Below are 24,000 nucleotides of genomic sequence, written 5' to 3'. Positions count from 1 at the left end.
TTTACATCCTGGTTCATGGTTTACTTCCTGGTTCACGGTTAACCTCGTGATTAATGGTTTACTTCTTGGTTCACGGTTTACTTCCTGGTTAACGGTTAACCTCGTGATTAATGGTGTACTTCCTGATTCACGGTTTACTTCCTGGTAAACGGTTTACATCCGGGTTCATGGTTTACTTCCTGGTTGACGGTTTAGTTCCTGGTTTACGGTTTACTTCCCGGTTAACGGTTTAGTTCCTGGTTTACGGTTTACTTCTCGGTTAACGGTTTACTTCCTAATTCATGGTTTACTTCCTGGTTCACGGTTTACTTTCTGGTTCACGGTTTACTTCCTGGTTAACGGTTTACATCCTGGTTCATGGTTTACTTCCTGGTTAACGGTTTACATCCTGGTTAATAGTTTACTTCTTGGTTCACAATTTACTTCCTGGTTAATAGTTTACATCCTGGTTCATGGTTTACTTCCTGGTTAACGATTTACTTCCTGGTTAATGATTTACTTCCTCGATTAACGCTTTATTTCCTGGTTTATGGTTTACTTCCTGGTTAACGATTTATTTCCTGGTTTATTAAATTAAATTAAATTCAGTTTATTGTGTATAGCCCAATGTCACAAATCACAAACTCCCCTCAGAGGGCTTTACAATCTGTACACATACGACATCCCTGACCTTTGACCTCACATCGGATCAGGAAAAACTCCCCAAAAATAACCTTTGACAGGGAAAAAAGGGAAGAACCCTTCAGGAGAGCAACAGAGGAGGATCCCTCTCCCCGGATGGACGGATGAATAGATGTCATGTGACCAGATGAACAGAGTTACAGAGTTACATAAACACATTACATGAATATGACAATGTATGAATGGAACTCCAATCCATGAAACAGAAGGAGGTAGAGAGGAGGGGGGACCGGGGCATCAGCAGGGCCAATGGGAGGCCGGCTCACCAGCTTCAGACACCTCCAGGTCCAATGGACCCTATGAGACGTGAAGTCACAACGCCTCCGGGGAGGAAGCAGAGTTAATAAGGTGCAATGGAGAGATGTAAATTCATCCATAAGGAGAGAGAGAAGAGGAGAGAGGTGCTCAGTGTATCCTAAAACATCCCCCAGCAGACTATAAGCCTATAGCAGCACATCAAGGGGCTGGACCAGGACAAACCTGATTCAGCCCTAACTATAAGCACTATTAAAGAGGAAAGTCTTAAGTCTATTCTTGAATGAGGTGACTGTGTCTGCCTCCAGGACTGAAAGTGGAAGCTGGTTCCATAAAAGAGGAGCTTGATAACTGAAGGCTCTGGCTCCCATCCTACTTTTTAGGACTCTAGGAACCACAAGTAGCCCCGCATTTAGTGAGCGCAGCTCTCTAGTGGGGCAATATGGTACTACAAGCTCCTTAAGATATGATGGTGCATCACCAATCAAGGCTTTGTAGGTGAGGAGAAGAATTTTAAATGTGATTCTTGATTTTACAGGGAGCCAGTGCAGAGCAGCTAATACAGGAGTCATGTGATCTCTTTTCTTAGTTTTTGTGAGTACACGAGCTGCAGCATTCTGGATCAACTGGAGGGACTTAAGAGACTTATTAGAGCAGCCTGATAATAAGGAGTTGCAGTAATCTAGTCTGGAAGTAACAAACGCGTGAACCAGCTTTTCTGCATGTGCCTGATTTTTTAAATATTACGTAGATGAAAAAATGCAATCCTTGAGATTTGCTTAACGTGGGAGTTAAAGGACAAGTCTCGGTCAAAGATAACTAGAGATTCTTTACAGTGGTGTTGGATGCCAGGGCAATGCCATCTACAGAAACCACATCACCAGATAATTGATCTCTGAGGTGTTCAGGGCCAGTAAAATAACTTCAGTTTTGTCTGAGTTTAACATCAGGAAGTTGCAGGTCATCCATGTTTTTATGTCTTTAAGACATTCTTGAATTTTAGCGAGCTGGTTGGTCTCCTCTGGTTTGATCCATAGATATAATTGAGTATCGTCTGCATAGCAATGAAAGTTTATGGAGTGTTTCCTGATAATATTGCCCAAAGGAAGCATATATAAGGTAAATAAAATTGGTCCAAGCACAGAACCTTGTGGAACTCCGTGATTAACGTTGGTGGTCATTGAGGCTTCATCGTTTACAAATACAAACTGAGATCGATCTGATAAATAGGATTCAAACCAACTTAGTGCGGTACCTGAAATGCCAATCGACTGATCCAGTCTCTGTAATAGGATGTCATGATCAATGGTGTCGAACGCAGCACTAAGGTCTAACAAGACCAGTACAGAGATGAGTCCTTTATCAGCACTAAGGTCTAACAAGACCAGTACGGAGATGAGTCCTTTATCAGCACTAAGGTCTAACAAGACCAGTACAGAGATGAGTCATTTATCAGCACTAAGGTCTAACAAGACCAGTACAGAGATGAGTCCTTTATCAACACTAAGGTCTAACAAGACCAGTACAGAGATGAGTCCTTTATCAGCACTAAGGTCTAATAATACCAGTACAGAGATGAGTCCTTTATCAGCACTAAGGTCTAACAAGACCAGTACAAAGATGAGTCCTTTATCAGCACTAAGGTCTAACAAGACCAGTACAAAGATGAGTCCTTTATCAGCACTAAGGTCTAACAAGACCAGTACAGAGATGAGTCCTTTGTCAGCACTAAGGTCTAACAAGACCAGTACAGAGATGAGTCCTTTATCAGCACTAAGGTCTAACAAGACCAGTACAGAGATGAGTCCTTTATCAGCACTAAGGTCTCACAAGACCAGTACAGAGATGAGTCCTTTATCAGCACTAAGGTCTAACAAGACCAGTACAGAGATGAGTCCTTTATCAGCACTAAGGTCTAACAAGACCAGTACAGAGATGAGTCCTTTATCAGCACTAAGGTCTAACAAGACCAGTACAGAGATGAGTCCTTTATCAGCACTAAGGTCTCACAAGACCAGTACAGAGATGAGTCCTTTATCAGCACTAAGGTCTAACAATACCAGTACAGAGATGAGTCCTTTATCAGCACTAAGGTCTAACAAGACCAGTACAGAGATGAGTCCTTTATCAGCACTAAGGTCTAATAATACCAGTACGGAGATGAGTCCTTTATCAGCACTAAGGTCTAACAAGACCAGTACAGAGATGAGTCCTTTATCAGCACTAAGGTCTAACAAGACCAGTACGGAGATGAGTCCATTATCAGCACTAAGGTCTAACAAGACCAGTACAGAGATGAGTCCTACTTTCTCCAGGATCTTAGAGAGGAAGGGAAGGTTAGAGATCGGTCTGTAGTTAGCCAACACCTCTGGATTAAGAGTGGTCTTCTTCAGGAGAGGTTTAATTACAGCTACTTTGAAGGAATGTGGTACATGGCCTGTTAGCAAAGACACATTAACAATATCCAGCAGAGAGGTGCCAATTAAAGGCAACACGTCTTTAAGCAGCCTCGTTGGGATGGGGTCTAAGAGACAGGTAGACGGTTTAGAAGTAGAAACCGTTGAGGACAATTGGTCTAGGTTAATGGGAGAAAAGCTATCCAAATATACACCAGGGCATACAGCCGTTTCCAAGGCCACTCCTCTTGATGACAGATCGGCAGTAGTTGAGGGCAAGAGATCATCAATCTTGCCTCTAATAGTTCAAATCTTTTCCTTGAAGAAGTTCATGAAGTCATTACTACTGAGGTCTATAGGAATACACGGCTCCACAGAGCTGTGACTCTCTGTCAGCCTGGCTACAGGGCTAAAGAGAACCCTGGGGTTGTTCTTATTTTTCTCTATTACTGATGAGTAATAGGCTGCTCTGGCATTACGGAGAGCCTTTTAATATGTTTTAAGACTATCTCTCCACTAAGTGTCATTCTCAGTGAGCCTGTAGCACTATCGACAAGATGATCAATCTGGGACGGACTAAAGTTAGCACAGAAGTCCTCCGTCACATTGAGACGTGGTATTGAATCAAATGCTTCGGTCACGATTTACTTCCTGGTTCACGATTTACTTCCTGGTTCATGATTTACTTCCTGGTTCACGATTTACTTCCTGGTTCACGGTTTACTTCCTGGTTCACGATTTACTTCCTGGTTCACGGTTTACTTCCTGGTTCACGATTTACTTCCTGGTTCACGGTTTACTGGACGACGTTCCCATTTATCTAATGGGAAAACTAAAAATGACATCACATTCATTCTTGTCGGCTTTCCAGTGAATAAATAACAAGTAGTAGTAATGGAAACACATTTTAACAAACAGACCATGAGAATAGATCATTAAAAGAATAATAAAAACAAAGAGATTCCTCAACGCTTTTCAATAAATATTCTTCTGTGCATTATTTAATTTTTAATTTATCTAAATTTGTTAAAAAGTCAACAAAACAAATCAAAAACCACATTAAAACAAAAGATTTCAGCTGTTTAAAAAAGATCACACAATAATATTCATAATGACACAAGCAATATACTGTATAGTTCATAAATCCATATTATAGCAATAATATAGTAAAAGTATATTGAATAAAGATAACAGGAACCTCTGTGACATACTTTAGGTCAATACTATGAACCTTAAAATATAGATTAGATTTAATGAGATTCAAACCTTTTTGAAAAACATGAAACAGAAAATGACTTAAAACTCAACAAGCGTCATATTCACAAAACAAAATGTAATAATATCGGTGATATTTAGCGACAGGAGACGAGTATGTACAACTGATAAAGACGTAATATTTAATGTTTATTATCAGCGTTAAAAAATAATATTAATACAAATGTTCTGGAACAGCCTCATGATAGAAGGCGACTACGACTCCCAGAATGCCCTGCTGTTTGAATCGTCCAATCAGAGGGCTGCGGAGTCTGTTGCCGAGCAGAACTTAAGAAGGTGTTAAACTTGTATCTGTTGGCGGACCTCAGCTTCTTCTTTTTCTGTGGTGTTTCAGCTCGGCCCCTCTGGCAGAAGGAGGTACTGCAGCTCCAGTCAGAGTTGTAGTATTAGTGCTATGAGTGGTGCTGTACATGGAGGTTGTAACTACTAGTAAAGCAGTAGTAGTAGTTGAAGTAGAGTAGTAGTATCAGTAGTAGTAGTAGTAGTAGTAGTAGTAGTAGTAGTAGTAGCAGCAATACTGAGAGGTTGCAAGTACTTACAGTGTTAGTTGTAGTAGTGTAGTCGTAACAGTCATAGCAGTAGTAGTAGTAGTATAGTAGTAACAGTAGTAGTAGTAGTAGTAGTGTAGTAGTAACAGTAGTAGCAGTAGCAGTAGTAGTAGTAGTAGTAGTGTAGTAGTAACAGTAGTAGTAGTAGTAGTAGTAGTAGTAGTAGTAGTAGTAGTAACAATAGCAGTAGTAGTAGTTGCAGTAGTAGTAACAATAGTAGTAGTAGTAGTTGCAGTAGTAGTGTAGTAGTGACAGTATTAGTAGTAGTAGTAGTAGTGTAGAAGTAACAGTAGTAGTAGTAGTAACAGTAGCATTAGCAGCAGTAGTAGTAGTAACAATAGTAGTAGTAGTAGTTGCAGTAGTAGTGTAGTAGTATAGTAGTAACAGTATTAGTAGTAGTAGTATTAGTAGTAGTAGTAGTGTAGTAGTAACAATAGTAGTAGTAGTAGTAGAAGTAACAGTAGTAGTAGTAGTAGTAGTAGTAGCAGTAGTAGTAGTAACAATAATAGTAGTAATTGCAGTAGTAGTGTAGTAGTATAGTAGTAACAGTAGTAATAGTTGTAGTACCACCAGCACTAACTTAACACCACGTTCTATTTTCACTGCTAGTTTGAGTACAGCGAAGCAGAAAAAAACCTGTTCTCAGAAGTATGAGTATCAGTAGCTTTAGTAGTTTAGTAGTATTTACAGTAGTATCAGTAGTAGCGGTATCAGGAGTAACTGCAGTATTCAAAGCTGCTTCATGCAGACTCTACAGCGGCTGATCAGACGGCCAGGGAAGTCTCCTTCATCCGTCTGAGGCTTCGGTTTGCTGTTAGAGAGAAGACATCAGTAAGCAGCCAATCAGGACGCTGCATTTCATGTTTGAGATTCAGACTCTTCGTAGAATCGTCTGATTATTAAACTAAATTATTCTGCTTTTTTCTGAACTCCTCGGCTGCTTTTTGAACACACGCTGCACCCTACTGGTGTTTAAGAGGACTGCAGGACTATGTCATACATATATATATATATGTTTATATATATACATGTATATATACACATCTATAAGTGTATATATATATATACACATGTATATATATATATATATATATATATATATATATATACAAAGATATATATTCAATTAAATGCGTCCCTACAGGTGTGGTGTACCTGAACGCGTCCCTACAGGTGTGGTGTACCTGAACGCGTCCCTACAGGTGTGGTGTACCTGAACGCGTCTCTACAGGTGCCGTGTACCTGAACGCATCCCTACAGGTGCTGTGTATCTGAACGCGTACCTACAGATGCTGTGTACCTGAACGCGTCCCTACAGGTGTTGTGTACCTGAACGCGTCCCTACAGGTGTTGTGTACCTGAACGCGTCCCTACAGATGCTGTGTACCTGAAGGCGTCCCTACAGGTGTTGTGTATCTGAACGCGTACCTACAGATGCTGTGTACCTGAACGCGTCCCTACAGGTGTTGTGTACCTGAACGCGTCCCTACAGGTGCTGTGTACCTGAACGCGTCCCTACAGGTGTTGTGTACCTGAACGCGTCCCTACAGGTGCTGTGTACCTGAACGCGTCCCTACAGGTGTTGTGTACCTGAACGCGTCCCTACAGGTGCTGTGTACCTGAACGCGTCACTACAGGTGCTGTGTACCTGAACGCATCCCTACAGGTGTTGTGTACCTGAACGCATCCCTACAGGTGTTGTGTACCTGAACGCGTCCCTACAGATGCTGTGTATCTGAACGCGTCCCTGCAGGTGTTGTGTATCTGAACGCGTCCCTACAGATGTTGTGTACCTGAACGCGTCCCTACAGGTGTTGTGTACCTGAACGCGTCCCTACAGGTGCTGTGTACCTGAACGCCTCCCTACAGGTGTTGTGTACCTGAACGCGTCCCTACAGATGCTGTGTATCTGAACGCGTCCCTACAGGTGTTGTGTACCTGAACGCATCCCTACAGGTGTTGTGTACCTGAACGCGTCCCTACAGATGCTGTGTATCTGAACGCGTCCCTACAGATGCTGTGTACCTGAACGCGTCCCTACAGGTGCGGTGTATCTGAACGCGTCCCTAAAGATGCTGTGTATCTGAACGCGTCCCTACAGATGCTGTGTACCTGAACGCGTCACTACAGGTGCTGTGTACCTGAACGCGTCCCTACAGGTGCTGTGTATCTGAACGCGTCCCTACAGGTGCTGTGTACCTGAACGCGTCCCTACAGATGCTGTGTATCTGAACACGTCCCTACAGGTGCTGTGTACCTGAACGCGTCCCTACAGATGCTGTGTATCTGAACGCGTCCCTACAGGTGCTGTGTACCTGAACGCGTCCCTACAGATGCTGTGTATCTGAACACGTCCCTACAGGTGCTGTGTACCTGAACGCGTCCCTACAGATGCTGTGTATCTGAACGCGTCCCTACAGGTGCTGTGTACCTGAACGCGTCCCTACAGGTTTGGTGTACCTGAACATGTCGTCTGGGTTGAGAGCAGCCAGCCAGTAGCTGTAGGAGTCGGTGTAGTAGTTGCAGGTTCCTCTGCCGTGACACTCGATGAAGGGAATCTTCCTGAAATTCTCCAGACAGGATCCAGGTGAGGCCAGAGGCTGACCCGACCCCTCTGCCCCCACTCCAGTTTCCTGCAGACCGACAGCGTTCAGAGCCAAGGTCAAAGGTCAAAGCAACAACGCAAACTGAGATCATTGCCAGGCCCGTGGTCATGTCAGTGTCTATACAAATAGATTACTATTGATATTGTAGCAATGGCCCCAACGGAGGACTCCTGTGCTAACTTTAGTCCGTCCCAGATTGATCATCTTGTCGATAGTGCTACAGGCTCACTGAGAATGACACTAGACTCGATAGCCCCACTGAAGAAAAAGACGGTGAGGCAAAGGAGGTTTGCTGTACTGGTGTTGTTAGACCTTAGTGCTGATAAAGGACTCATCTCTGTACTGGTCTTGTGAGACCTTAGTGCTATTAAGGACTCATCTCTGTACTGGTCTTGTTAGACCTTAGTGTTGATAAAGGACTCATCTCTGTACTGGTCTTGTTAGACCTTAGTGCTGATAAAGGACTCATCTCTGTACTGGTCTTATTAGACCGTAGTGCTAAAAGGACTCATCTCTGTACTGGTCTTGTTAGACCTTAGTGTTGATAAAGGACTCATCTCTGTACTGGTCTTGTGAGACCTTAGTGCTGATAAAGGACTCATCTCTGTACTGGTCTTGTTAGACCTTAGTGCTGATAAAGGACTCATCTCTGTACTGGTCTTGTTAGACCTTAGTGCTGATAAAGGACTCATCTCTGTACTGGTCTTGTTAGACCTTAGTGCTGATAAAGGACTCATCTCCGTACTGGTCTTGTTAGACCTTAGTGCTGATAAAGGACTCATCTCTGTACTGGTCTTGTTAGACCTTAGTGCTGATAAAGGACTCATCTCCGTACTGGTCTTGTTAGACCTTAGTGCTGATAAAGGACTCATCTCTGTACTGGTCTTGTTAGACCTTAGTGCTGCGTTCGACACCATTGATCATGACATCCTATTACAGAGACTGGATCAGTCGATTGGCATTTCAGGTACCGCACTAAGTTGGTTTAAATCCTATTTATCAGATCGATCTCAATTTGTATTTGTAAACGATGAAGCCTCAATGACCACCAACGTTAATCACGGAGTTCCACAAGGTTCTGTGCTTGGACCAATTTTATTTACCTTATATATGCTTCCTTTGGGCAATATTATCAGGAAACACTCCATAAACTTTCATTGTTATGCAGATGATACTCAATTATATCTATCGATCGAACCAGAGGAGACCAACCAGCTCGCTAAAATTCAAGAATGTCTTAAAGACATAAAAACATGGATGACCTGCAACTTCCTGATGTTAAACTCAGACAAAACTGAAGTTATTTTACTGGCCCTGAACACCTCAGAGATCAATTATCTGGTGATGTGGTTTCTGTAGATGGCATTGCCCTGGCATCCAACACCACTGTAAAGAATCTCTAGTTATCTTTGACCGAGACTTGTCCTTTAACTCCACGTGAAGCAAATCTCAGATTGTAAAGCCGTCTGAGGGGAGTTTGTGATTTTGGGCTTTACAAAATAAACTGAATTGAATTTGGGAAAGAGACGCGTTATCTGAACACTACATTTTTTAAATATGTTGACAGGATAGGATTGGTGGTGACTCACCATGACAAAGGAGTATCCCAACCAGAGAGCGTCCCAGCCTGACGGACACTCTGGAATCATACTGGTCTGACTGTGGATGGCCATCACGTTGGCTCTGGCCTCACACACGGTACACCTTTAACACATGGAAAACAAGCACAATTAAAGCTGCGAGCAGCGATGAACGGGTCCTCGCTCATCTGCGGCAGCTGGGGGCGCCGGCGGGACGCCGATCTGCTCGGTCGAGAACGCGGGGCCGCCGGTCGTACGTTTTACCGCTTGTCGTGTAACGTTGATTTCGACTATGACTGAAAATAAGCTTGTCGATATCCTCAGGCCGCGACTTGTAACAAGCAAGTTTGGGGCAGATTAGAGCAAGTCCAGTTGAGCCAGTAGGGGGCGCAATGAGAATGTGAACAGATACATGCATCATGTGTCACTATGTGAAGTCTAGACCACGTCATGTAAATTAAAAGTAGAAAAAAAAGTGCTGAAAAATTTAACCCTGGCCTGGCGATTCAAGGCGATTGCTTATCCCACTACAACACCAATTTGCTGAAGTATATTGAGACGTTTGCGTGTATATACTTACAGATACAGAATTATATATATTGTGTCTATAAATATATAGTTTATATTTAGAATAAATATGTATTTAAAATATATATATATATATATTTCATATAAAACTTGTCATTTTATTTTTTAATTGGTGTTCCTATGACAATTTCAAATGTTTCTTTTTGGAAATGTGTTCAGTTTTTTTCAGAATAATCATGTTCAAGGCCTTCAGATCAACCTGGAAAGAAGATTGAAGTCGATCGGATCTTTTTTGTGGGAGATAACCTTAAATGTATAAAAAACGAGCGAAAAACGTCCAAATTCTGCGAATTATTGTAGCGCCCCCTAGTGTTCAAATCGCACACGATTTTGTTTGCATGTTAAGGGATACAATGTGCACATATGCTGAACATGATTAATCCCAATAGTGTTGATGCTATGAGAATTGCAAAACAAGACACGCCCCTAAGATGTTCATTGGGCCATAGATCCTTACCACAATGAGATATAAAAAAACGGTTGACATATTATAGGTCATCTGGCTCTAATGATCTGATTGAGATAGATTTTGGTATGATTTGTACTTAAGGCAGTCAATTATGTGTTTTTCACAAAATTCATAATGTCGGAAAATCTAAGTAGGCGGAGCTTAGGGGTCTGAGAGGCTTTTTTGTAAAGCGGGTGGATATGGACATGTGAGAAAAATGTCAAGTCAATCAGACGTTCTGGGTGAGGGGCGTCGCCGGTCAAACTTTGAGGGGGCGCTAGAGAGCAACTAAAAATGAAAAAATGTGACTCCTTTATCATATGTCTATTTTCAACAAGCCTGACAAGCTTGCCAAATGTGGTTAGTTTTCCAGGTTTCTAAGTACCCCAATATTCTAAAATAAAAAGCAGAATAATAAGAATTCTAACAATTTCAAGAGGGTCCGCTCGGAGAGACTTCGTCAGTCGCTCGGACCCTAATAATAGTTAGATTTACGATGATATTCTTTTTTACGTTGTAATCATGAACGAGGAAATAAACAGTTTGCTTTTCATGGTAAACAGGAAGTCAACGTTGAAATATTTCTCTCATAACTTTCATATTTCTGTGGTGATTTAAACCTAAACTATGATCTGTTATTACACATAACTCAGCAGTTAAACTGGAAATAAACTGCAATGGAGCTCTGATATGGGAGATGTTTGTCAGAGTGAAAAATGTCAAGTCAATCGAACATTCTGGGCGCGCGTGTACGTGTGTGCATGCGTGTGTGCGCGCGTGTACGTGCGTATGTGTGCGTGCGCGCGTGTACGTGTGTGTGTGTGTGTGCCTTTGCGTGTTACCGGCTGATATAATTCTTCAGTGAATCCCCGGAGATTAGCGGCACGCTGCCCGGCAGCAGCTGGTCCGTGGACAGCCAATAGGAGTAGTCGTTGCGGGAGGCGTAGCGACAGGTGCTGTCGGTGTTACAGAACAGGAAGGGCATGGTGGTGAAACGAGGTAGACAACTACCTAGTGTACCTGGAGAGAGAGAGACAGATGTTACTGGTTCCATCACCACGGGTTCTAACCACGACTAGCACAAAGCATGTTGGGTTGAATACACAGCGTTGTGCCATCAGTATCTGATTTGATATAGAATATATACAATTCAGTTCATGAATGTACACTTATATATTATTGGATATTTATTAAATAACTACTTTTAAAGGATTTTTTAATGGATGCTCATTTTAAATATATTTAAACCAAATCTCACGTGCCCCCATTTGAGAACCTCTACATCTGTACTTAGTGGTCTTGAGCTCTACATCAGTACTTAGTGGTCTTGAGCTCTACATCAGTACTTAGTGGTCTTGAGCTCTACATCTGTACTTAGTGGTCTTGAGCTCTACATCAGTACTTAGTGGTCTTGAGCTCTACATCAGTACTTGGTGGTCTTGAGCTCTACATCAGTACTTGGTGGTCTTGAGCTCTACATCAGTACTTGGTGGTCTTGAGCTCTACATCAGTACTTAGTGGTCTTGAGCTCTACATCAGTACTTGGTGGTCTTGAGCTCTACATCAGTACTTAGTGGTCTTGAGCTCTACATCTGTACTTAGTGGTCTTGAGCTCTACATCAGTACTTAGTGGTCTTGAGCTCTACATCAGTACTTGGTGGTCTTGAGCTCTACATCAGTACTTGGTGGTCTTGAGCTCTACATCTGTACTTAGTGGTCTTGAGCTCTACATCAGTACTTAGTGGTCTTGAGCTCTACATCAGTACTTGGTGGTCTTGAGCTCTATGTCAGTACTTGGTGGTCTTGAGCTCTACATCAGTACTTGGTGGTCTTGAGCTCTACATCAGTACTTAGTGGTCTTGAGCTCTACATCAGTACTTGGTGGTCTTGAGCTCTACATCAGTACTTAGTGGTCTTGAGCTCTACATCAGTACTTAGTGATCTTGAGCTCTACATCAGTACTTAGTGGTCTTGAGCTCTACATCTGTACTTAGTGGTCTTGAGCTCTACATCAGTACTTAGTGGTCTTGAGCTCTACATCAGTACTTGGTGGTCTTGAGCTCTACATCAGTACTTGGTGGTCTTGAGCTCTACATCAGTACTTGGTGGTCTTGAGCTCTACATCAGTACTTAGTGGTCTTGAGCTCTACATCAGTACTTAGTGGTCTTGAGCTCTACATCTGTACTTAGTGGTCTTGAGCTCTACATCTGTACTTAGTGGTCTTGAGCTCTGCATCAGTACTTAGTGGTCTTGAGCTCTACATCTGTACTTAGTGGTCTTGAGCTCTACATCTGTACTTAGTGGTCTTGAGCTCTACATCAGTACTTAGTGCTCTACATCAGTACTTAGTGGTCTTGAGCTCTACATCAGTACTTAGTGGTATTGAGCTCTACATCTGTACTTAGTGGTCTTGAGCTCTACATCTGTACTTAGTGGTCTTGAGCTCTACATCTGTACTTAGTGGTCTTGAGCTCTACATCTGTACTTAGTGGTCTTGAGCTCTACATCTGTACTTAGTGGTCTTGAGCTCTACATCAGTACTTAGTGGTCTTGAGCTCTACATCTGTACTTAGTGGTCTTGAGCTCTACATCAGTACTTAGTGCTCTACATCTGTACTTAGTGGTCTTGAGCTCTACATCTGTACTTAGTGGTATTGAGCTCTACATCAGTACTTGGTGGTCTTGAGCTCTACATCTGTACTTAGTGGTATTGAGCTCTACATCAGTACTTGGTGGTCTTGAGCTCTACATCTGTACTTAGTGGTATTGAGCTCTACATCAGTACTTGGTGGTCTTGAGCTCTACATCTGTACTTAGTGGTATTGAGCTCTAAATCTGTACTTAGTGGTCTTGAGCTCTAAATCTGTACTTAGTGGTCTTGAGCTCTACATCTGTACTTAGTGGTCTTGAGCTCTACATCTGTACTTAGTGGTCTTGAGCTCTAAATCTGTACTTAGTGGTCTTGAGCTCTACATCTGTACTTAGTGGTCTTGAGCTCTACATCAGTACTTGGTGGTCTTGAGCTCTACATCTGTACTTGGTTACCCAGGTCTTGTCCGTGAGCTCGGTTGTTTCCGTTGATGAACAGCAGCGAGTAGCCACTGTACATCTCAGTAGATCCTGCAGGGCATTCTGGGACGAAGAGGTTCTGGCTGTGTCTGGTGAACATGAAGCCGTCGTTCTCCGGTGCGTTGCTGCAGGGACCCGACCGACCCCGAACACCTTTAGCACCGAGCGCACCTGCAGCACCTGCAGCACCTGCCAACACAGACCGGTTCTGATGAAGAAGGGGTCCAGATGAAGGAGCCTCAGACGTCCACAATGCAGATCACTCTGCTGCTCTGAATGGTGCAGAGTCTCCATACTCAGTTTCTATGGTGATAAAGGTACTGTACTATTCTGTAATAGTTCATATGTTAATTATGTGATTCTGTTTAAAAGCTGACAGAAGATCAGATGTCTTACCTTTTGAGCCGAGGATACCCCGGTCTCCCTGCTCCCCCATCAATCCAGGACGGCCACCTTGTCCTCGTCCTCCAGGCCTCCCTTTGAATCCCTTCAAACCTGGAAACACAGCACTGCTTCTGAAAATCTCTGTTTGTGCCTCAAATCACATTCATACTGTTCATACCCTGCACACCTAAAGACTGACGGTTAGGACCAAAATATTATTCCAGACTCACCTGGACCTCCAGGTATCCCTTGGGCCCCTGGGGGTCCTTTTTCTCCTTTGAGTCCTGGGGTTCCCGGTGAGCCTTTGTCTCCTGGTAACAGCAGCACCTCCCTGGTTACGTCCTTCCCCCTCTGGCCTGCAGGGGGCAGTATTCAGTTCAGAGGCAGTACATTATCATATGAGTATTAGTTAGCAGCACTGAACAGTATTGTGTGAAGCCACAGTGGTACCTCTCCTCCCAGATGGTCCTGGAGGTCCTGCTGTGCCAACGTACCCTGGTGGTCCCTCGTCCCCCTTCATAGCTGAAATACAAAAGAGGAGCCCAGTGTCCACCAAGCGGCTCTGTTTGAATGCGTCCAATAAAAACACTTCACTTTTAGACAAATACTGTATGTATATAATACTGGTCAGTATACTGGGTCTTACCAACAGGTCCAGTGACACCAGTGGCTCCCATCTGGCCTTCAAGTCCTCGAGGGCCTGGTGGTCTGTCTTCACCCTGACAACAACAACAGCTCTTTTAAATTCCGTCCCTCAGATGTTTCTATCATGCTTCCAATCTGAGGTCTGTGGTCTAACACCAGAGAGCCTCAAAACTCAAACAGGATCAGTCCGGATGGACAAATGCAGACGAGATTTATTAGTTCCACACAGACAGACTTTAATATTAAATCCCAAATAGTGATTCTGACCGGTTTGCCCCCAGGACCAGAGTCACCAGGGTAACCAGGTGGTCCTTGGAAACCTGTTGCTCCTTTAGATCCCTTCTCTCCTTTAAAACCAGGACCAGGAGGACCAGGAGGACCACGAAAGCCTGCCGGACCTAAGTGAGAGAGACTTGGTTATTATATCTTAGAGCCTTGTATCATGATCAGGGATCTAGGTGGAAATTGCTTTCCTATCTTGTATGTAGATGATTAATGATTTCTGCCAGCACCACGTCTATGCCTCTGACTCTTATGTTTCACAAGAACCTCCATCGGATCCTCTCGGGGGACAGAAAGCTCAAGCTTGGAAACATTTTGTGAGGCAGTTGCCCCAGTTGTGACATATGTAATAGTGCTCCTCCAATAGTTATAACATACGTAATAGTGCTCATCCATTAGTTTTTTATTTATTTATTTTAATTTTAAATTGATTTAACCAGGAAAAGCCTCATTGAGATTAATAATCTCTTTTCCAGAGTGTCCCGGCCAAGACAGCAAAAGCACATTTAACAAAGTTTCAGACATAAAACATAAAACAGTGACAGACAATAAAAACTTTAGTCAAACCAAAACTAAGACTCCAGTCATCACATCCCAGTTCACACAGTCAGAGAAACCTCTACAACCAGATGAACCTTCCTCCAACTCTTTAAAACCACCTACAGAGACCGGCTCCCGTAGACCACATTCAAACCTAAAAGACCCTTTTCCCATTTCCAGACGGACGTTAGGGACAGATAGCAAGAGGAGGCCTTGCTCATGGGTCACAGAGCGAAGACGGTAGCTTCCAGCATTTTTCTGATGAATTAACGTACATAGATAAGATGGAAGTACGTTTAGAATTTCCTTGTAAATAAGGACATGCCAATGATTCAGTCTACGGAGGGACTGCAGTCCAACCAACCCTAGCATACAGGGAGCCATGGTGAGTAGCAGCCTTAAGATTGGTCATGAACCTCAATGTTTCATGGTAGACAGTATCTAAGGAGTGAAGACACTGAGAAGATGCATGCATATATAAAACATCACCATAATCATAGTCCATAGTCAACTCATTGTTTTGTTTATTATCTCAACGTGTCTCGTCACCTTTTGGTCCTCGTCCTCCAGGGAGTCCATTTTCTCCTTTGCTTCCTTCAATGCAGACTCCCTCCCTGCCAACACAACCAGGAGGACCAGGAGGTCCAGGAGGACCAGGACAGCCTAGGTTTCCCCCATGACCATGGGGACCAGGTGGACCACAGACACCATGAGGACCCTGCTCCCCTGGGTACCCTGGGGAGACCAGAGGAGTGTGTTGTAGTTCCTCTTCTTCAATTCAGCCTGAACTAAACATAATCACAGCTGAGGACTCACCAGGTGGACCTGTCTTCCCATCTGGGCCACGGGGCCCGATTCCAGGAGCTGGCGAAAGAAAAAGCAAAGCAGCCATTTAGACCACCATCAGGAGTGTTATGAGCTGGATCTGAAACCTAAACGACTGATCACGATCCAATCAGACTCAGGTCTCCTACCTCCCATTGCTCCCTTCTCTCCAGGAGGTCCAGGTATCCCGTCCTGTCCCTGGTTTCCTCTCGAACCAGCCGGACCTGGATCTCCAGGAGCCCCCTTGTTACCTGAAGATGAAATTCCTAATTAACCGACTGAGAGGAAAGACAGGCGGCAGAGCTGTGGAGACATGTATTAGTACTATTCAGTTCCTAGAGTCCTAAAAAGTAGGATAGGAGCCAGAGCCTTCAGTTATCAAGCTCCTCTTTTATGGAACCAGCTTCCACTTTCAGTCCGGGAGGCAGACACAGTCACCTCATTTAAGAATAGACTTAAGACTTTCATTATTCATAATGTATGTCATATTCATGTAATGTGTTTATGTAACTCTGTAACTCTGTTCATCTGGTCACATGACATCTATTCATCTGTCCATCCGGGGAGAGGGATCCTCCTCTGTTGCTCTACTGAAGGTTTCTTCTCTTTTTTCCCTGTCAAAGGTTATTTTTGGGGAGTTTTTCCTGATCTGATGTGAGGTCAAAGGTCAGGGATGTCTATGTGTACAGATTGTAAAACCCTCTGAGGGGAGTTTGTAATTTGTGATATTGGGCTATACAAAATAAACTGAATTGAATTACTGTAGTACTGATGGTATTAGTACTTCTGTACCTCTGGTTTATGTACCTGTGAGGCCGGTGGGTCCTGGAGGGCCATTGTTCCCCGCAGGACCATCACAACCCTTTTCCCCAGGAGTCCCAGGTGGACCTGATGAGGACAATGATTACGTTGTTTCAGAAGAAAAGCTCTAAAGTGCGACTATACACTTCCTGCTCCGGAGATGCATCATACCTCTGCATCCTGGGGGTCCAGAAAGTCCTTTGGGGCCACAGGGGCCACAGGCTCCTGGGGGACCAAAGGTTCCAATGTCCCCTGGTTCCCCTTTTTTACCTAGTGCTCCTGAATATCCTGGATTTCCCTGAGAAGATGAACCAGGAGGAGAAGACACTTTATTATTTAAGGAGATATTAAATGGTGGTTATAAATATGTACGCGTGTTAAATCATTAACACACTGGTTATACAACTGGTGAAGACTCGGTTCCACCGATGGCAAAATAAAGCAGAATGTCATCTGCATACTAAGATATCAGGTAATGGGTAAAGGCACCTGTACATTCATGTTTTATGTGTGTGGTACCTTCTCTCCTGGAGGTCCTTTAGATCCGGGTCCAGGTGGACTTGATTCTCCTTTAGCACCTTTAAGTCCCCCTGGTCCTAGTTTTCCTTCTGATCCAGGTTCCCCACAAGGCCCTGAACAACCTTTGTCTCCTTTAAAGCCTGAACAGAAACAGCAGAAGAAACGTTGAGATGAAGATCATCAAACGTTGTTCTTTAACCAGCTTTAATGTTCATGTTTAATGTTCATGTTTAATGTTTATGTTTAATGTTTATGTTTAATGTTCATGTTTAATGTTCATGTTTAATGTTTATGTTTAATGTTTATGTTTAATGTTCATGTTTAATGTTTAATGTTCATGTTCATGTTTAATGTTTAATGTTCATGTTTAATGTTTAATGTTCATGTTAAATGTTCATGTTTAATGTTTAATGTTTAATGTTTAATGTTTAATGTTCATGTTCATGTTTAATGTTCACGTTTTTTGTTTAATGTTCATGTTTAATGTTTAATGTTCATGTTTGATGTTTGATGTTTAATGTGTAATGTTCATGTTCATGTTTAATGTTCATGTGAAATGTTCATGTTTAATGTTTAATGTTCATGTTTAATGTTGAATGTTCATGTTTAATGTTCATGTGAAATGTTCATGTTCAATGTTTAATTTTCATGTTTAATGTTTAATGTTTAATGTTCATGTTTAATGTTTAATGTTCATGTTAAATGTTTAATGTTCATGTTTATTGTTCATGTTTAATGTTTAATGTTCATGTTTAATGTTTATTTTTAATGTTTATGTTTATGTTTATGTTTAATGTTCATGTTTAATGTTTATGTTTAATGTTCATGTTTAATGTTTAATGTTTATGTTTAATGTTCATGTTAAATGTTTAATGTTCATGTTTAATGTTTAATGTTTATGTTTAATGTTCATGTTTAATGTTTAATGTTTATGTTTAATGTTCATGTTAAATGTTTAATGTTCATGTTTAATGTTTAATGTTTATGTTTAATGTTCATGTTTAATGTTCATGTGAAATGTTAAATGTTTAATGTTTAAAGTTTAATGTTCATGTTAAATGTTCATGTTTAATGTTCATGTTTAATGTTTAATGTTCATGTTTAATGTTTAAAGTTTAAATATTAATGTTCATGTTTAATGTTTAAAGTTTAATGTTTAATGTTTAATGTTCATGTTTAATGTTCATGTTCATGTTAAATGTTCATGTTTAATGTTTAATGTTTAATGTTTAATGTTCATGTTTAATGTTTATATTTAATGTTTATGTTTAATGTTCATGTTAAATGTTTAATGTTCATGTTTAATGTTTAATGTTCATGTTTAATGTTTAATGTTCATGTTTAAGTTTAATGTTTAATGTTCATGTTTAATGTTTAATGTTCATGTTTAATGTTTAATGTTTATGTTTAATGTTCATGTTAAATGTTCATGTTTAATGTTCATGTTTAATATTTAATGTTAATGTTAAATGTTCATGTTTAATGTTTAATGTTCATGTTTAATGTTTAAAGTTTAATGTTCATGTTTAATGTTTATGTTTAATGTTTATGTTTAATGTTTATGTTTAATGTTCATGTTAAATGTTTTATGTTCATGTTTAATGTTTATGTTTAATGTTTATGTTTAATGTTTAATGTTCATGTTTAATGTTCATGTTTAATGTTCATGTTTAATGTTCATGTTAAATGTTCATGTTTAATGTTCATGTTTAATGTTTAATGTTCATGTTTAATGTTTAAAGTTTAATGTTCATGTTTAATGTTTATGTTTAATGTTCATGTTAAATGTTCATGTTTAATGTTCATGTTTAATGTTTAATGTTCATGTTTAATGTTTAAAGTTGAATGTTTAATGTTTAATGTTCATGTTTAATGTTTATGTTTGATGTTTAACGTTTAATGTTTAATGTTCATGTTTAATGTTCATGTTCATGTTAAATGTTCATGTTTAATGTTTATGTTTGATGTTTAACGTTTAATGTTTAATGTTCATGTTTAATGTTCATGTTCATGTTAAATGTTCATGTTTAATGTTTAATGTTTATGTTTAATGTTCATGTTAAATGTTTAATGTTCATGTTTAATGTTTAATGTTTAATGTTCATGTTTAATGTTTAATGTTCATGTTTAATGTTTATGTTTAATGTTTAATGTTCATGTTTAATGTTTAATGTTCATGTTTAATGTTTAATGTTAATGTTTAATGTTTAATGTTTATGTTTAATGTTCATGTTAAATGTTCATGTTTAATGTTTATGTTTAATGTTTATGTTTAATGTTTATGTTTAATGTTCATGTTAAATGTTAAATGTTTAATGTTCATGTTTAATGTTTATGTTTAATGTTTATGTTTAATGTTTATGTTTAATGTTTAATGTTCATGTTTAATGTTTAAAGTTTAATGTTCATGTTTAATGTTTATGTTTAATGTTCATGTTTAATGTTTATGTTTAATGTTTATGTTTAATGTTTATGTTTAATGTTTATGTTTAATGTTCATGTTAAATGTTTAATGTTCATGTTTAATGTTTATGTTTAATGTTTATGTTTAATGTTTATGTTTAATGTTTAATGTTCATGTTTAATGTTTATGTTTAATGTTTATGTTTAATGTTCATGTTTAATGTTTATGTTTAATGTTTATGTTTAATGTTCATGTTTAATGTTCATGTTTAATGTTCATGTTTAATGTTCAATGTTTATGTTTAATGTTTATGTTTAATGTTCATGTTTAATGTTCATGTTTAATGTTTATGTTTAATGTTTAATGTTCATGTTTAATGTTTATGTTTAATGTTCATGTTTAATGTTCATGTTTAATGTTTATGTTTAATGTTCATGTTTATGTTTAATGTTTAATGTTTATGTTTAATGTTCATGTTAAATGTTCATGTTTAATGTTCATGTTTAATGTTTAATAATCATGTTTAATGTTTAAAGTTTAATGTTTAATGTTCATGTTAAATGTTCATGTTTAATGTTCATGTTTAATGTTCATGTTTAATGTTTAAAGTTTAATGTTCATGTTTAATGTTTAATGTTTATGTTTAATGTTCATGTTAAATGTTCATGGTTAATGTTCATGTTTAATGTTTAATGTTCATGTTTAATGTTTAATGTTCATGTTTAATGTGTAAAGTTTAATGTTTAATGTTCATGTTTAATGTTTAATGTTCATGTTTAATGTTTAATGTTTAATGATCATGTTTAATGTTTATATTTGATGTTTAACGTTTAATGTTTAATGTTCATGTTTAATGTTCATGCTCATGTTAAATGTTCATGTTTAATGTTTAATGTTCATGTTTAATGTGAAATGTGAAATGTTCATGTTTAATGTTCATGTTTAATGTTTAATGTTTAATGTTTATGTTTAATGTTCATGTTAAAGTTTAATGTTTAATGTTTAAAGTTCACGTTTAATGTTTAATGTTAAATGTTCATGTTTAATGTTCATGTTAAATGTTCATGTTTAATGTTTAATGTTCATGTTTAATGTTTAATGTTTAATGTTTATGTTTAATGTTCATGTTAAAGTTTAATGTTTAATGTTTAATGTTTAAAGTTCATGTTTAATGTTTAATGTTTAATGTTAAATGTTCATGTTTAATGTTTAATGTTCATGTTTAATGTTTAATGTTTAATGTTTATGTTTAATGTTTATGTTTAATGTTCATGTTAAAGTTTAATGTTTAATGTTTAATGTTTAAAGTTTAATGTTTAATGTTTAAAGTTCATGTTTAATGTTTAATGTTTAATGTTAAATGTTCATGTTCAATGTTTAATGTTCATGTTTAATGTTCATGTTAAATGTTAAATGTTAATGTTTAATTTTCATGTTTAATGTTCATATTTAATGTTCATGTTAAAGTTTAATGTTTAATGTTTAATGTTTAAAGTTCATGTTTAATGTTTAATGTTTAATGTTAAATGTTCATGTTTAATGTTTAATGTTCATGTTTAATGTTTAATGTTTAATGTTTATGTTTAATGTTTATGTTTAATGTTCATGTTAAAGTTTAATGTTTAATGTTTAATGTTTAAAGTTTAATGTTTAAAGTTCATGTTTAATGTTTAATGTTTAATGTTAAATGTTCATGTTCAATGTTTAATGTTCATGTTTAATGTTCATGTTAAATGTTAAATGTTAATGTTTAATTTTCATGTTTAATGTTCATATTTAATGTTCATGTTTAATGTTCATGTTTAATGTTTAATGTTTAATGTTTATGTTTAATGTTCATGTTAAAGTTTAATGTTTAATGTTTAATGTTTAATGTTTAAAGTTCATGTTTAATGTTTAATGTTAAATGTTCATGTTTAATGTTTATGTTAAATGTTCATGTTTAATGTTTAATGTTCATGTTAAATGTTAAATGTTAAATGTTCATGTTTAATTTTCATGTTAAATGTTAATGTTTAATGGTCATGTTTAATGTTTAATATTTAATGTTTAATGTTCATATTTAATGTTTATGTTTATTGTTTAATGTTTAATTTTGCTGTACAGTTACATCTGTGGTGGTTGAGTGTGTACATTTCAAGCAGGTAAATCAGGATAACCTCACTGAAGCTGATCAACAACCCAATCAATCTTCTGATATATATATATTTATTTTTTTGGTGAACCCTACCCGGCCTCCCCATCTCTCCCTGGTCACCATTGAGTCCACAAGGACCAGGAGGACCTCTCTCTCCAGCTCTGCCGGTGTCTCCAGGAGGTCCTGACAGACACACACATTCATCATCAACTCCATAATTATGATTTCATGTTAAACAAGAACTAGTCACGAGTAGATATGATTAATAACAAACAAACAATCAAACAGTATTCTCAATTAGTTGTGGTCACCTTGTGCACCTCCATCTCCGGGTCTACCGGTTCTCCCTTCGAGGCCCTGTGGCCCCAGGGGGCCCCTTTCTCCTTCGCTACCCGTGAGTCCTGTGGGCCCTGAGGGTAAGACAGGAAGCGGTCAGAAGGGTCACAGACAGCAAGTGCAACACACCTGGAGTTTTTATGCTAAGCTAAGCTAAAGTAATGGAGGGATAGAGTAGCGTACCAGGGTCTCCGGGGTCTCCGGGGTCTCCATACACCTCCACAGCTGTCGGAAATCCTTTTGGTCCAGTTTCTCCTCGATCCCCCTGGGGCCCCTGAGGCCCCTGAGAACCGCTGACCCCATCTAGAGCCCTCTGACCTGACAGACAGATCATAGACAGTTACAGTCAGACAAAGCTGATTGATTGATTGATTGATTGATTGAAACCTTTCGGTCCTGTCCGTCCAGTCTCTCCTGGTCTTCCATCTTCCCCTGGACCCCCGAGGGCCCCTGGAGGACCCATGTCTCCCCTGATGCCTAAAACACACATGTGTGAATATCACGCTGGCAGCTCGCTGGTTTAAAGTGAGTGTCAGGGGGAGCAGGTTTGGCCACGCCTTCTTACCTGTGCTTCCCGGCTCCCCATTGGTCCCTCTCAGGCCCTTCGGTCCAACTTCTCCTCCTGGCCCCGGAGTTCCATCAAACCCGGGTACCCCATAAGACCCCTGAGGCCCCAAGGCCCCGAGGCCTGGTCGCCCGTGGTCCCCCCGGTCCCCCTTTGGGCCCCGGATCCCTGCAAGAGAATACACCTGTGTGACTGAGGGAGAAGTGAATGTTCTCATTCTGGTTTTAGTTTCCAAAGCTCCAACATTTCTCCTCAGTCAGAACCAAAGCTGAGTTTAAGATTGTGTTTAGGGACACAAACTCTAAGTTCACCTGTGGAGAAGTTACCTGTGAAGCCGATGATGCCCGTCCGTCCCCGCTCGCCTTCATGTCCAAGAGCTCCAGGTGAACACGGTCCAAAGGGACCAACAGGACCAGGTAAACCATCCAGGCCACTATGGCCTGAGAGACATTGTCAGTTCACTACAGGTGTTTTCAAACATCAGGTCCATCAGATCTTAAATGAGATACCTTTGGGTCCAGGAGCTCCATCTTGTCCCGGAGGCCCTGGAGCTCCATCCGATCCTTGTGGTCCAGTGTTTCCTTGGGGCCCCACAGAGCCATCTTCCCCCTGAGGGCCAGACTGACCCTGCTGGCCTGGGAAACCGATCCCTCTGTTCCCCTGTGACCACAGACATTAAGTGAATAATAACCATAATAATACAAATTAGAATAATAATGACAATAATAATAGCAATTATAATGATGATATTCATAATAATAATGATACAAATTATTATTATTATAATATTATTATTATTATTATTATAAAATAATAATAAAGGACCTCTGTGTTTTTTTCCTTGTGATCTACATACTATTGGGTCCTGCCTTCTGCCCCTGCCTCCTCGGCCCTGCCTCCTGCGCCCTGCCTCCTGAGCCCTGCCTCCTGCCTCATTGGCCCTGCCTCCTGCGCCCTGGCTCCTGCCTCATTGGCCCTGCCTCCTGCGCCCTGCCCCTGCCTCCTGGGCCCTGCCTCCTGCGCCCTGCCTCCTGGGCCCTGCCTCCTGCGCCCTGCCTCCTGAGCCCTGCCTCCTGCCTCATTGGCCCTGCCTCCTACGCCCTGCCTCCTGGGCC

General features: G+C 39.9%; 1 protein-coding gene across 1 annotated transcript in view; it reads right to left on the bottom strand.

Moving 5' to 3' along the window:
* Positions 1-5,646: 5,646 nt before the first annotated feature.
* The window catches only part of col4a3 (collagen, type IV, alpha 3), a 41,813-nt gene continuing 23,459 nt past the window's right edge, over positions 5,647-24,000 (bottom strand). The window contains exons 30-52 of the mRNA XM_034549231.1: positions 23,395-23,545; positions 23,212-23,325; positions 22,886-23,053; positions 22,708-22,797; positions 22,504-22,638; positions 22,296-22,394; positions 22,078-22,167; positions 17,444-17,583; positions 17,096-17,222; positions 16,931-17,011; positions 16,273-16,374; positions 16,115-16,162; positions 15,848-16,033; positions 14,744-14,874; positions 14,478-14,550; positions 14,282-14,353; positions 14,062-14,187; positions 13,844-13,942; positions 13,424-13,636; positions 11,220-11,397; positions 9,351-9,465; positions 7,616-7,788; positions 5,647-5,966 (exon numbers count right to left, since the gene is read on the bottom strand). Coding sequence (XP_034405122.1) covers positions 5,885-5,966; positions 7,616-7,788; positions 9,351-9,465; positions 11,220-11,397; positions 13,424-13,636; positions 13,844-13,942; positions 14,062-14,187; positions 14,282-14,353; positions 14,478-14,550; positions 14,744-14,874; positions 15,848-16,033; positions 16,115-16,162; positions 16,273-16,374; positions 16,931-17,011; positions 17,096-17,222; positions 17,444-17,583; positions 22,078-22,167; positions 22,296-22,394; positions 22,504-22,638; positions 22,708-22,797; positions 22,886-23,053; positions 23,212-23,325; positions 23,395-23,545 — 2,793 coding nt within the window. The 3' untranslated portion in view covers positions 5,647-5,884. The remainder of the gene's footprint in view (positions 5,967-7,615; positions 7,789-9,350; positions 9,466-11,219; positions 11,398-13,423; positions 13,637-13,843; positions 13,943-14,061; positions 14,188-14,281; positions 14,354-14,477; positions 14,551-14,743; positions 14,875-15,847; positions 16,034-16,114; positions 16,163-16,272; positions 16,375-16,930; positions 17,012-17,095; positions 17,223-17,443; positions 17,584-22,077; positions 22,168-22,295; positions 22,395-22,503; positions 22,639-22,707; positions 22,798-22,885; positions 23,054-23,211; positions 23,326-23,394; positions 23,546-24,000) is intronic.

This window comes from Cyclopterus lumpus, chromosome 13, assembly GCF_009769545.1.
Source record: "Cyclopterus lumpus isolate fCycLum1 chromosome 13, fCycLum1.pri, whole genome shotgun sequence".
Taxonomy (NCBI): Eukaryota; Metazoa; Chordata; class Actinopteri; order Perciformes; family Cyclopteridae; genus Cyclopterus; species Cyclopterus lumpus.
The sequence above is the reverse complement of the archived record's forward strand: the minus strand, read 5'-3'. Positions and strand labels throughout refer to the sequence as shown.